The 13,949-nt window shown below is 53.3% G+C and overlaps 1 protein-coding gene and 1 long non-coding RNA gene across 14 annotated transcripts in view; one reads left to right on the forward strand and one right to left on the reverse strand.

Annotated features, from left to right (window-relative positions):
- Window positions 1-3,463: 3,463 nt before the first annotated feature.
- LOC140912452 (uncharacterized) lies at window positions 3,464-6,586 on the reverse strand. Its single transcript, XR_012159286.2, has 3 exons — window positions 6,481-6,586; window positions 5,681-5,757; window positions 3,464-4,376 (listed from the first exon to the last, which is right to left on the reverse strand). It is a non-coding gene; the product is annotated as an uncharacterized LOC140912452 (long non-coding RNA).
- Window positions 6,585-13,949, forward strand: part of STX3 (syntaxin 3) — a 37,899-nt gene continuing 30,534 nt past the window's right edge. For 5 of the 13 annotated variants that reach the window (XM_073346871.2, XM_073346881.2, XM_073346872.2 and 2 more), the window contains exon 1: window positions 6,586-6,912. In XM_073346871.2, coding sequence (XP_073202972.1) covers window positions 6,601-6,912 — 312 coding nt within the window. In that variant the 5' untranslated portion in view covers window positions 6,586-6,600. Of the gene's footprint in view, window positions 6,913-13,949 lie in introns of all 13 variants that reach the window. The other 8 variants (XM_078853127.1, XM_078853128.1, XM_073346870.2 and 5 more) reach the window with 3 other exon arrangements.

Here is a 13,949-nt window from a genome sequence, read left to right on the forward strand (position 1 = left end):
GATGGGGTAGGGACCTCATGGCAGAGCTTGTGGACGTCATGCCATGCTCGAGACAGCTGGAGGGAGCGGGGGAGAGGTGACAAATGAGCCAACGCTAAAGCATTTCAGTCATTATCCCTGACAGCAGAATAAAGGAATGCAGCCATACGGGTCTATTGCTTTCTTGTTTTAGCTTTTACATGCTTTCTTTTAATAAAACTTTGGCACAGGAATGGGCCAGTGAGAAACCGTAAACTCAATGTATAAAGGTACATGGCCACAATTTTCAAAAGTGACTAGTGATTTTGGATGTCCTGATTTCTTGGCGGTCAACTTGAAACATCTTGAAGAAATCTGGCTTTCAGAAGGAGGGTGCTCAGTACTTCCTGAAAACCAGAGCCAGGTAAAGCACCCCAAATTGGGCACCCAAAATGTGGGGACCTAGAAAAAGAGTGAGATGGGAAATGGTTTTCAGATCCCATGAACATTTTTGAAATTTCTAATTTTTTCTGCATCTGGACAAAAACTGAGACCTTGTGAAACTCCCCCCCCCCACACAAAAAAAGCAAGTGTTCCCCCCACCCCACAGTAGCCTGCTCGTTAGGAAACTCCCGTGGGGTGTGGAAGACCCAGGTTCAAGTAGTTCAGCAGGGCTTTGAACCTAGGTCTCCTGCATCTCAAGTGAGTGCCTGTAATGGGGGTCTTCCCCTCAGCCTGTAGCACACCCTGGTGGCCCAGGACAGTGTCACCATTGCATCCCTACCTCAGTTTCCCCAAAATGAGGTTTTTTAATAAATCCAATGAGATTTGTATATTGAACAGCGCCCCTTCCAGGGGTCTAGTTTATTCAACCACCCATGAAACACGAATACGTGTCCTGCTTGTGTCTCTAGCTGTGGTGGGGGTGTGGAAGAGGAGGAAAGGACTGAGTCAGCCTTAGTCTGTTAATCCCAGTTATGCCCAATGTCCCTTATCAGAGAGGCCTTTATCACCCACAACCCTTTTCTGGTATCAGGGACCACTTGGCATGAGCTGGAGAAGGGTCTCTTCTCTTGGGTTAAGGTCCCCAGTGGAGGCTGAACCACAAGGACCCTTCCTCAGGACAGCACATAATTCCAGTTCTTCTCCTGTTGCCTGCTGGAATCGTCCATGGGAGCCAGGCTCCTCTGAGACTCAGCATTTGTAGTCCTTTCCTTCTGGAAACTCTCCCACCCAGGAGCAATCTCCCCCTGGGTTTCCTTTGCTGCTGAGCCCCAGTCACCACCTTCCCCTTGAGAAGCCTTCTCCATAGGAGCGTTCTCTTTCTGCTCTCTGGGGATCAATGCTTTCCTCGAGCCTCACTGTAGTGTAACTTCCTTTTTATCTTGCCCAGGTGTTTCCCTAGCTAATTAACTGCCTTCCAGTAACTCAGTGACTTAACTAATCGCAAGTGAACAGAGCATCGGAGGTAGGCTGAGCCCCTGACCTCGTCAGCTTCCCTCTGACAGTGCTGTTCCAGGTGACTGCCTATTCTGGGGGTGGGTCTTTCTCTCTCTGGTTTTGACTAGAAATTCCATCCTGGACCTGAGAATCCTTCCCAATGAAAGATGAATTGAAATTTGTTTTCAATGAGTTGAGATTTTCCAATGAAAACCCATTTAATAGAAAAACTCCTGACCAGCCCTTCCCTGAATCACTACTTGCTTTTGAAAATCTTGTCTGTCATCTGAAAAATGTTTCAATAATGACACGAGCTACAGGCAACTTCTTGCATAATTGTAACTGCATCCATGTGACACCAAAATTGAGTGTCTTTCCCCCCATTTTGTTGCTGGTGGCAAGTTACTTTTCCATCAAAGCTGTGTTTTTGACAATTCTTCCAACCATTCTGAATGCACTGCAGGAGTGTGTGCTTGTTTCTTACCTTGGAAATATCCGCAGTGAAAGTCGGGTCTTCCCTGTTTTTGTTGGAGAACTCCTTGGAAGACTCAGAAATGTGGATTGGGAGTTTTCTCAGGGTGTCTACACTACGGGCGCTACAATGCTATGGCGCCATAGTGTAGACACTTCCTACAGCAATGGGTGGGGATTTTCTGTTGATGTAGGTAATCCACCTCCCTGAGCGGCAGTAGCTAGGTTGATGGAAGCATTCTGCTGTCGACCAACCCGCATCTACAGCAAGGGTTAGATCAGCATAGTTATAGCACTTAAGGGTGTGAATTTTTATAGACCAGGCCTTAGCCTTTTACTTAGAGTTGGCCTACAATGAAAAGTTATATCAACATATTTACAATGATCAGCAATGTGAAAAAAACACACCCTTGACTCACATAGCTACACTGACAAAAGCCCCAGTGTAGAGGCAGCTATGTCGATGGAAGAGCACTTCCATCAACGTCACTAATACCATTTGGGGAGGTGGTTTTCCTACACCAACAGAAAAACTCCTATCAATGCAGGCTGCACCTACACTTGGGAGCTGGGCTGGCATAGTTATGATGGAGTTTCCCACCAAGTCTGACAGACGAGCCGCAATGACTTATTGTAGGTCTTGTATGTCATTTATTGTAGATCAAAGACCAGTTGTGGAACCTGCAATCCTGTCCGCGGATGCCACAGGTGAAGACAAATGTAGATATATGTGGGTTGCTTTTAGCTTTACACCTCACATGTCTCTCCTTGACTGCAGCAATCCATGAGCTCTCAAAGTGGCAGAACTGCCACCATTGGACCTTGTCATGAGCTAAGAGCTCCCCAGTGTTGAGGTCAACATTGCAAGATTGGAGGTTGACCCTGAGAGTGTCTTTGTAACATTTTCTTGCTCTGCCCCTAACACAAGTTCCAGTCTACAATTCTCTGTAAAAGGCCTTCGGTATTCTACTGGCAGACATATGGACCACACCATCCCAGCTGTGCTCTTACGATAAAAGCTTCAATGACTGTGATGTTGCAGCACTTAAGAACCTCAATGTTTGGTGTAGTAAGATGAGGCCCTGAAACATAAACTCTTGCATCAGAGGCCTGGTATGAAGCCTAAGGCCCGAACTAAAGTAATGGTCAAGACTTTGCTAACATAAAACAAAGTTCAGCTGTGAGCCAGAGGCAGGCCCTGCTCACAGAATCTGTGCTGATGGTGCAAAATTACACATACCTAACAGGTACTGGGCACTAGTTATGGAAACATGTGCCACGATGGTACCAGAACACTCCGGTACTAGCATATTCCCCACAGATAACAGGAACAGGCTGACCTATCCTAAGGACAGGGGCAGGAAGGTAATATGTTAGAGTTGTTTTGTGAGAGGCGGCACCCTAACACGTAGAGGGGCTGCACCTCTACGCGTCAGGAGTGATGTGTAACTTGTTTGTACCTGTGTATAAGAATCCCTCAGTGAATATCTTTGTCTGGCCTAGGGGGCAGTGGTAAATCCCGCCACTGACTGAGCCGGTCCACTGTCAGGGAGTACATATGTACTAGCAGAACTGTAGATATCTGATCCAGGGAGCTAGAGACTGTGTTTCATTTGGCAATAAGCCTGGCCGGATGCCTTCATACCTTATCAGAGTCTGTGGTCATTGGGGGTTCTCTCGGGGTCTGTTGTGTCAGCGATCTGCGGAGCTGGGGCAGCACACAGAGGGAACACATGCATGCAGCTGACTGTTGTCAACATTGAACAGAATAGAGCACCACACTTCTGACAACATTTGGAACCAAATCTTACCATTTTATTCCCATTATCCACCATAGACATCATAGGTGGAATTGGTCCAAGTATCTTAGATGGTGTTGATAAGAAGTCCACATATTGCAGCAGTAGAGGAGTGTGGTGATGACAATGGCACAGTTAACATCCATTTGTGTTTACAGTTTGACACTGTTTTTTCAGAAACAATGACGAAGATTTCTGAAGGTATCGCTGCTGCACCAATGTGCTTGGTAATGCTGTCGTCAGTCATTGCATCTTGTTAAACGACATTGCCTGTCAAAATTTGTCAACAACCTCATTGATGGCCACAAATGGAGTAGCTGCGGTACGACCTAGTCAAGTCTGGACCATGACTTCTGTCTTCTTTAGGCTGATAGTTAAGCCAAAACATTTTGTGGCAAACGCAAAGCAGTCAGTGAGCAACTGAATGTTCCTGGGCCAAAAAAGCACAATCATCGGTGAACAGCAGTTCATGAATAATTGTCTTCATAACTTTTGTCCTCACAGGCAGGCAATGCATATTCAAGATACCTCCATCTACACTGTACTGCACATAAATGCCACAATCAATGTCTCTGAACGCATCTGCTATAACAACTGCAAACATGATGCCAAATAGTGTTGGAGCAAGAACACAGCCATGTTTTACTCCATTGGTGACAACAAAGGGAGCTGAGAAGCAGTCTTGGTGAAGGACATGAACGTGCATTCCTGAATGGAAAGATTTAATAATGCTGACAAACTTACCAAGGCAACTGAACTTGTGGAGGACTGTCCACAGGCCATCTCAGTTTACAGAGTCAAAGGGCTTAGTAAGATGGGAAATGGGGAGCAGACAGAGCTCCTGACATGGGGAGGAAGTGGGTAAGGGGGTGCACATGAGAGCCCTTGCCATGGGAACCCTAGTATAGGGAAAGGAGGGAATGGGAGCACAGGGAACTGCTGGAGACTGGGAGAAAAAGGGAATGGGGACTATGAGGGGAAAGATGGCAATGGAGGAGCACACAGAGCCCCTGCCATTCAGACAATGGGGGCATGGAGGATATTGGACTGGGTGTTCACGGAAAGCCAATAGCATGGTAGAAAAATGGGGGATTCTGGTGTGGGAGGAGGGGGGTATGGGGGCACACAGAAACCCTAGCTGGGGGAGACTGGGGTGTTCAGGGAATCCCTGCAATAGAGGGGGATGGGAGGGTGGCATCCAGGGAGCTGTTGGGGAGAGTGGAGGGATGCAAGGAGCCCCTGGGGTGCAATAAGCTCAGCTGACACAAGCAACAACATGTGCAACCCCCTAGAAAAAACCTTTAGTCCCTAGGAAGAAGAATTTCTCTGGGGGCAGGCATCGCATAGGACCAGCCCTACACAGGCTTTCTTACAAGCCCTGGGGACAGAAGCGGGGCAGGGCAGAAGCATATTTCATATCTAATATACTTATATGGCCCCTACCACCCTAGTATCTGAACACATCGCGGACTTTAATGTATTGAATCTCACACACCTCTCTGAGGCAGGGCAGTGCTATTATCCCCATTGTATGGATGGGGAAAGTGAGCACAGAGTGACTGAATGACTTGCTCAAGGTCACACAAGAAGTCTGTAGCAGAGCAGAGAATTCAGTGTGGGTCTCCATTTAACACCCTAACCACGGGCCAAACCTGCCCAGCCTCAGTGCACAACTTTATGGCTGCTCTGGGTCACAGGGCTGCCATAACCCTGGGGTGCCTAAATTATGCTAGGAGCTATTCTGGCTCCTGACTGGCCCAGAACCAAGAGGGGCCCAAAAATTATTTAAAGTCATCTTTGCTTCCTCTTCCTTGGGCTGGGCTATGCAGTCCCTCACACAGTCTTAAGCATCTTGAATCAAAATAATTCCCTGTCTCAATCAGTTTTCACATTAGCCCTACTCTCCTCCTCCCTTTTTCTCCTTTCCACTTTCTTTATACATTACAGAAAAGTAAAGAAAGTCACACGCTCAATTTATTTTTTCCCTGCAGTTCACCACTAAGGATTCAAACCTGAAAGGTGCTGAGATCCTATGGCTTTCATAGGAGCTGGGGATCAGTCCCTCCCAGAATCAGGCTGTCAGCTGGACCTTTAAAGAAAAACTCAGTCATACACTTTGAATTGGAAACAAACAAACGCAACCCCAAATGCCAAGGTCCTGATCCTGCAATGAGCCCTGTGCAGGCAGAGCCAGGGAATCCATGGGGGCGCAGGGTTCGGATTGCCTGCCTGGAATCCCAATTTCCTTCCCTGCCTTAGCAACTGGCCTCTGAAATGATTAAACCGGAAGGAATTTTAACAGCTTTCTGATGGCATGTTTGTTCTGGGCCTTTCCCTCTGTGAAAGCAGACAAGGCACCTGGGGCACCAGGTGATCCCTGGTCAGTTTCAGCCTCAGTTTCTCAAGCCCTTGGTTGCAAAGGCTGGCTCTCTTAAAAATTCCCCTCCAAGTACAAGCCGAAAAGATGGCAGGAGAGGTTTCTCTGAGCTCTTTGGTTCTGATCAGGGCTGAGCTTGGGGCCCAGTCTGGCCTGACTGTGTCATAGAACCACAGAAGATCAGGGCTGGAAGAGACCTCAGGAGGTCAGCTAGTCCAACCCCCTGTCTCTTTTCTAGTTGTAGCTGGGTGGATCTCAGGTCATTAGAGAGACAGGCGGAGGGAAGTACTGGAATAGCTTTGACTGGCCCAACTTCTGCCAGAGAGACCAGAAAAAAAAAAAAAAAAAAGGAGGACTTGTGGCACCTTAGAGACCAACACATTTATTTGAGCATAAGCTTTCCTGAGCTACAGCTCACTTCATCGGCTACCTCACCCTTGTCTCTCTCCTGGCTCTTTAAGAGATTGTGGGGCAGCAGATTCTTGCACAGGTAAAGTGGGAGGCTCCCGTCTTCCCCCTCCTCCCCTCCCTGTCTTTCCTACCCCCTCCCTATGTATGTCATTGAGGATTAGCAGCTGGGGCCAGGCCAGGCCAGCGCAGCAGCGCCCGGGAATCCGCTGTGCACGGCCGCGCGCAGAGGCCGGGAGGCCAAAAATCAAGGAGGAGGGCACGGGTCTTGGCTTATTTTCCTCGGCTAATGAGCCTCCTACCCCCTCTCTAGCCTGGGCGGGGAGAAGGCGAAGAACCGTCCCCCGGGCCTCTGCGGGCGCGAGGACTTCCTGGAGCGAAGCCGGCCGCCCGGGGAGCCTGCACCTGCTGGGAGGAGCGGCGGGCACCATGAAGGATCGGCTGGAGCAGCTCAAAGCCGTGAGTCACTTGGGCGGCGGCGGAGAGGAGCCAGGCGGGGCCCGGGGCTCGATCCCTGCGCCCCGGGGCTGCAGGGGGAGGATGCTAATAACAAGACCGCTCCTGCAGCGCTGCGGGGGCTCGATGCCGTGGTGATGATGAGAGTGGGAAGCGCCAGGGGAAGGGGGCATTCGCTGGCACTTGTGGTTCCCCCCCACCCCGCCAGCTCCCTGGTACCTCCAGTATCTCCCCTCCCTCCCCAGCTCTCTGGTAGCTCCGGTCTCTCATCTCTCCTCCCTTCCCTTCCTCCCCCCCAGCTCTCTGGTATCTCCAATACCTCCCTACCTCCCTCCCCTCCCCCAGCTCTCTGGTATCTCCAATACCCCCCTCCCCCCCTCCCCTCCCCTAGCTCTCTGGTACCTCCAGTATCCCCCCCCCCCAGCTCTCTGGTACCTCCAGTATCTCCCTTCCCCCCCGCTCTCTGGTATCTCCCTTCCCCCCCCAGCTCTCTGGTACCTCCAATACCTCCCTTTCCCCCCCCCCCCCCAGCTCTCTGGTACCTCCAATACCTCCCTTTCCCCCCCCCCCCCCAGCTCTCTGGTACCTCCAATACCTCCCTTTCCCCCCCCCCCCAGCTCTCTGGTACCTCCAATACCTCCCTTTCCCCCCCCCCCCCAGCTCTCTGGTACCTCCAATACCTCCCTTCCTCCCCCCCCTCCCCCAGCTTTCTGGTATCTCCCTTCCTCCCCCCCAGCTCTCTGGTACCTCCAATATCTCCCTTCCTCCCCCCCCTCCCCCAGCTCTCTGGTATCTCCCTTCCCCTCCCCCAGCTCTCTGGTATCTCCCTTCCCCAGCCCTCTGGTACCTCCCTTCCCCCTCCCCCAGCTCTCTGGTATCTCCAATACCTTCCTGCCCCCCCCCCAGCTCTCTGGTATCTTCCTTCCCCCCCCAGCTCTCTGGTACCTCCAATATCTCCCTTCCTCCCCCCCTCTCCCCCAGCTCTCTGGTACCTCCAATATCTCCCTCCCCCCCCCAGCTCTCTGGTATCTCCCTTCCTCCCCCCCCCAGCTCTCTGGTATCTCCAATACCTCCCTTCCTCCCCCCCCCTCCCCCAGCTCTCTGGTACCTCCAATACCTCCCTTCCTCCCCCCCCCTCCCCCAGCTCTCTGGTACCTCCAATACCTCCCTTTCCCCCCCCCCCCAGCTCTCTGGTACCTCCAATACCTCCCTTCCCCCCCCCCCCCCCCAGCTCTCTGGTACCTCCAATACCTCCCTTTCCCCCCCCCCCCAGCTCTCTGGTACCTCCAATACCTCCCTTTCCCCCCCCCCCCAGCTCTCTGGTACCTCCAATACCTCCCTTCCTCCCCCCCCTCCCCCAGCTTTCTGGTATCTCCCTTCCTCCCCCCCAGCTCTCTGGTACCTCCAATATCTCCCTTCCTCCCCCCCCTCCCCCAGCTCTCTGGTATCTCCCTTCCCCTCCCCCAGCTCTCTGGTATCTCCCTTCCCCTTCCCCAGCCCTCTGGTATCTCCCTTCCCCAGCCCTCTGGTACCTCCCTTCCCCCTCCCCCAGCTCTCTGGTATCTCCAATACCTTCCTGCCCCCCCCCCAGCTCTCTGGTATCTTCCTTCCCCCCCCAGCTCTCTGGTACCTCCAATATCTCCCTTCCTCCCCCCCTCTCCCCCAGCTCTCTGGTACCTCCAATATCTCCCTCCCCCCCCCAGCTCTCTGGTATCTCCCTTCCTCCCCCCCCCAGCTCTCTGGTATCTCCAATACCTCCCTTCCTCCCCCCCCCTCCCCCAGCTCTCTGGTACCTCCAATACCTCCCTTCCTCCCCCCCCCTCCCCCAGCTCTCTGGTACCTCCAATACCTCCCTTCCTCCCCCCCCCTCCCCCAGCTCTCTGGTACCTCCAATACCTCCCTTCCTCCCCCCCCCTCCCCCAGCTCTCTGGTACCTCCAATACCTCCCTTCCTCCCCCCCCCTCCCCCAGCTCTCTGGTACCTCCAATACCTCCCTTCCTCCCCCCCCCTCCCCCAGCTCTCTGGTACCTCCAATACCTCCCTTCCTCCCCCCCCCTCCCCCAGCTCTCTGGTACCTCCAATACCTCCCTTCCTCCCCCCCCCTCCCCAGCTCTCTGGTACCTCCAGTGTCTCCCTTCCTCCCCCCCTCTCCCCCAGCTCTCTGGTACCTCCAGTATCTCCGCCCCTCACCCCCCCCCCCCAGCCACCAGCTCTCTGGTGGCTCCAGGATCTCTCCCCCCCGCCCGGCCCCATCTCCCTGGTCTCTCCAGTATCTCCACAAAAACAAGGAGGAGTCCGGTGGCACCTTAAAGACTAACAGATTTGTTTGGGCATAAGTTTTCATAGGTAAAAAGCCCACTTCTTCAGATGCACAGAGAAGTGGGGGTTTTACCATGCATCTGAAGAAGTGGGCTTTTTACCTATGAAAACTTATGCCCAAATAAATCTGTTAGTCTTTAAGGTGCCACTGGACTCTGCATTGTTTTTGTGGATACAGACTAACATGGCTACCCCTCTGATACCTAGTAGCCCCACAATCAGCTCCCCCCCACCCTCACATCTCCCTAGTCTCTCCAGCCCCCCGCCCCCCAACACCCTAGTCTCTCTAGTATCTCCCCCATCCCTCAGCTCTACAATCGGCCTCCCCATCTCCCTGGTCTCTCCTATGTAAAGCTGGGGGCGGGGGGAATAATCAAGCTCCATCTAGGGAGTTATTGTTTGCCTCTCTCTCCACAGTGAAAGAGGTTGGGGTGGGGGGGGGTCGAGCAATGGCTATATGTTGCAAATTGGGGGGCAGCCCCCCCACCCCAGGGATAAGAGGTGTTTGATGCTCCTAGGTTGGGAGGGGAAGGAGGAGAGTGTCTGAATGAGGTGTCCCGAGGGCTGAGCAGGTTGATGCTGAGGTTGAGGTTCTTTTGCTTTCTGAGAACAGGTGGTGGTGGGGGTCCAGGGTTCAGAGGGGGCCTGCTGGCCAGGGGCCCTTGTTCCTCTATCTGGGGGGGAGGAAGGGGGGCTAGGAGGGTCAGCTGAGGAAGGGGGGGGGATGGACTGAAGAGATTTGGGGGATGGAGGCCATTTCAGTCCCCCTCCCATCCCCCCCACTTGTATTTGGATGAGTCGAGCTGGCAACTTCCTCCTTTTTTCCACCCATTGCTCTGCCTGTCCGTTAACGGCCTTACCCGCAGCAGGACCTGGCGATAACATTACCCGCAGGGTCACACCCATTATTGCTCTGGCACTTTGCTCTGTGACTATCTGAGCTTCCTTCCCCTGCATCACAGGGACACCTTGCTTACTGATCACAGGGTGGTTAGCGCCAGGGCCTGGGGCTATTCTCGGGAGGGTTGCTTGGGAACACTGGCTCTGGTGTTAGTTTCTTTAGTGTGTGGGGTTGCTTTTGAGCACCAGGGGCTGTGCACAATGTGCTGCTATTGTAGGGTCGTTTGTGAACTGCATGTGCTGCGTTGTTCCTGTAGGGTTGCTTCCAACCACCCCCCCGGGGCTACGCACCCACCTTTCTGTTCTATGATGTTGTATGAACTCCCAGGGACTGCAGGCTGCCTCGTGATGGTAGGGACACCCAAGGGAGCCGCATGCGCATGCTGCCTCGTGATTGTAGGGTCACCCAAGAGAGCTGTGTATGTTCCCTTGGTGGCGTCACTGGTGTCAGCAGGCAGGTCGCCCAGGGCAAGGCCGCCTGCTGGCACGGGGTCAGACTCTCACAGCTTTCATTGCCAGGAAGCACTGGCTAAACGTGTATCAGACAAAGGGCTGAATGCAGAGAATAAAAGGCCGAAACAAATGGGGGCCTGGTGTCTGTGAGGCTCCTGGGTTAGGCGGTCCCCTTACGCCCTCCTTCTCCCCAGCCTGTTTTACCCCAACCCAGCTGTAATGCAGGATCTGCCCTGCCTGGTAGCGCATGGGCAGCAGCTAAGCAGAGCCGGGTGGGCGCAGCATGTCTGTAGTACCCTGTCTGCAGCTTCTTTGCTTCAGGGGGGCTCTGGGGGTTTTTGGTCAGAGGTGTCAGAGAAATCTATAATGCTGTGGAAGTGGGTCTAGCTCCCACCCTGGAGTGTGTCACCTTTAAGGGAGCAGGTATTCGGAGACCAAACCATCCCTGTTCTGATCCCATCGCCTGGGGCAGCAACATCTGGTGCCCATATTCTCCTGAAAGCCTGGTGATATCCCACTATACCAGGCTGAGATGTGGGGATTAGAGGGAGTGTGGACGAGGGGTCAGAGCATGGGCCTAGACATCTGGAGCTCTGCTGCTGACTCGCTGTGTGACTTTGGCTGAGTCACTCCCCCCACCTCCCCATGCTCGGTTTCCCAATCTGTGAAATAGGGTTAATGATGGTGGGCTGTGGAACGGCCATGTACTTTCGGGCGTTTGCTACAAAAGAGGAGTAGGGTCTCTTGTTCTGGTGAGAGCCTGGGGGAGCAGCAAGGTCAGCCCCTGAGGCTGGAGGCAGGGGGAGTGCTCAGTAGTGCCCCTCCCTGAAGCTGAATGAGCAGCGCTGTTCTCTATAGAGAACCATTCCCTGATGAGCACGAGGGAAGGGGATGAAAGTTGCTGCGGGGCATGAGGAAGCGGCAAAGGATGGGCAGGAATCTGCAGGGCTCTGAGGGGGAAGCGTGAGAGACAACCCAACCCTCTCTGCCCAGGGCGTCCTAGGGGCAACGCCACCCCAGCCTTGGGGCCCTGCAGGGAAATCCATGTGCCTTGTTTGAACTGCACCAACGATGGGAGACCCTGGGGGGAGATCCAAACCATCACTAAAGATGGCTCTTCTCATTGGGGAATAGCGGGCTGTGCCAGAAAACAGAGCCCCGGAGAGAAACCAGCATCTCCTGAGTAAATGCTCACCCTAAGGATTGCATCAGGCTTGTCACATTAACAGCTTCCCCCCCATTCCCCCCTCCCCAAAATCTTGGCCTATCCAGAAAGGAGAGGCCTCTCCCAATCAGATTGATCTCTTCTCCTAGAGCCCGAAGGGTTAAACTTTTTTGCCTGGCTTCCCCTAGGGGGAATAAAGGCCTCTCCTGGTCTTGAAGTGTCCTTCCAGGACACCAGGGGTTAAACTCTCCCTTTCACCATCACCCCAGTGACGATCAGGGCTGGCTGGAAAACAAAAATTCCTTTCTGCAAAAAAGGGAGAGGTTTGGAGATTTATTTTCTGCATAGGAATTAAAGAGATCTCATGAGACAGAGAGCATCTGTGTCCCCACAATAACCCGGTGGTTCGGGCACTCATAAAGGATGTAAGAGACCTGGGTTCAAGATCCTGCCCTGAATCGGGGAGAGAGGGGCCTTGAACCTGCGACTCCTGCATCACAGATGGGCTATTCTGGAGTCTCTCTCTGCTTTGGGGGGTTGATCTCCGCAGTACAGGAGCGGGGACAGGCGTCCTCTGAGCTCTCCTCATTCTGCCGGTCCATGGCAGTGTTGATTCATTTGCTGTCCCTGTTGGTGGTTGGGAGAGAAGGGGGTGGGGCAGAGTGACAGGGATTTAGCTGGGATTACAGAACCATCAGCTAGGGGAAGAGGAGATAAAACGCTTGGGAGAGAGAAGGGGATTAATTTTATTTTTATTCCTTGGAGGGTTGGAGTCCTGAACTGGAAGTGAGAGTGGGAGGGCAGGTGAAGAGAGGGGATCTGGATGGGTAGCAGGGCCGTCCCCTCTTGGGAAATGATCCAGTCCCGCCCTGGGGGGTTTACCAGGGTCTGAGTGGGATATGGCACATCGGGACAGTTCCCCACCCCTTGGATACAATCCCAGATCTGTCTTGGCATGGGGACCTTGTCAGGGTGTGACCAGTGGGGCACAAGGAGCAGGCTGGTCACTGTGGCATTCTCATGACCTGCTCTTTGTAGCCTGGGAGGGCAGTGGGACAACTAGCATATTTCCCATAGTTGCTCCCCTGTTGTTTGTGCCACATGATGTGTCTCCTTGGTAGACACCTTCTTGAGGCGTTGAGCTCCATCTGAGAGGCACTGTGTTGGCAGGGGGATGGGTCTGTTCCAGGGGTTTCCGCTCTTGGGGGTCTGAGTAGGGGTTTTGGGTCCGTCTCTCTGTGGATCAGAGCACAGACAGGCCCTATAAGGCCTGGTTTAATCACCAACCAATTGCTCAGCTGCCTTCCTCCTCCAGAGGGCACAGGCTGGAGGTTCACTGGTTATGCTTGGCCTGCTCTAGCTGGAGCAAAGTTCAGCCTCCTAGATGATGAGCATAGCAGTAAAGATCTGAGCAGAGCTGTGTTACTGCCCCCACCCCCAAAGGTCCTGTGGAGAGCAGAGCATGTCCCAGGCTGGAGGTTACGATGCCATGGTGCCAGCCGTCAAACAGGGGCCAATCTGGCAGTGGCCTTGGGCTAATGCAGGAATAGTAGCCTCAGTACCTTCCTCCAATGACTCTGCAGCCCTCTGGGGAAATCAACCATGATAGTTATTGCAGAATAGCTCCCCACTATTCTGTTCCTGAATAGAGTGCTCACAGGGGGAGTGACTGTGCAATAGCATGGCCTAGTGAGCAGAGCACTGCGACTCAGGAGACCTGGTTTCTAGTCCCAGCTTTGCCACTGGCCAGCTGGGTGACCGTGGGCAAATCACTTCCCCAAGCTGTAAAATGGGGATAATGATCCTGCCCTCTTTGCAAAGTGCTTTGCGACCTACAGGTGAAAAGTGTCGGATAAGAGCTAGGGCTGATGATTATTTTATCTGTGGTATTTCCCAGGTAGGGAAGCCCTTAGGGAGTTGACACTCTAGAGTTAACATCCTGATGTGCACAATTTTACCAGGATGTCTCTGGGCTTATGGCCAGAAACGATTCGCTAAGCCAGTCGCTCGTTCAGTACAGTGGCACTGACCAAACCTAATGTAACTTTGAGGTCTCCGTTCCTGGATGGTATTCCAGCAGTGGGAGGGGATCAGCCCTGCGGGGGGGGACGAGACGAGACGACAGACTGCGAGAGGGATGATGCTAGGCCATGCTTCTGGCAGCAGAGGATCCTGTGGGAAGCTTCCTTTTATCCACACCTGG

The sequence above is a fragment of the Lepidochelys kempii genome, chromosome 6, assembly GCF_965140285.1.
Source record: "Lepidochelys kempii isolate rLepKem1 chromosome 6, rLepKem1.hap1, whole genome shotgun sequence".
In the NCBI taxonomy this organism is placed as follows: Eukaryota; Metazoa; Chordata; order Testudines; family Cheloniidae; genus Lepidochelys; species Lepidochelys kempii.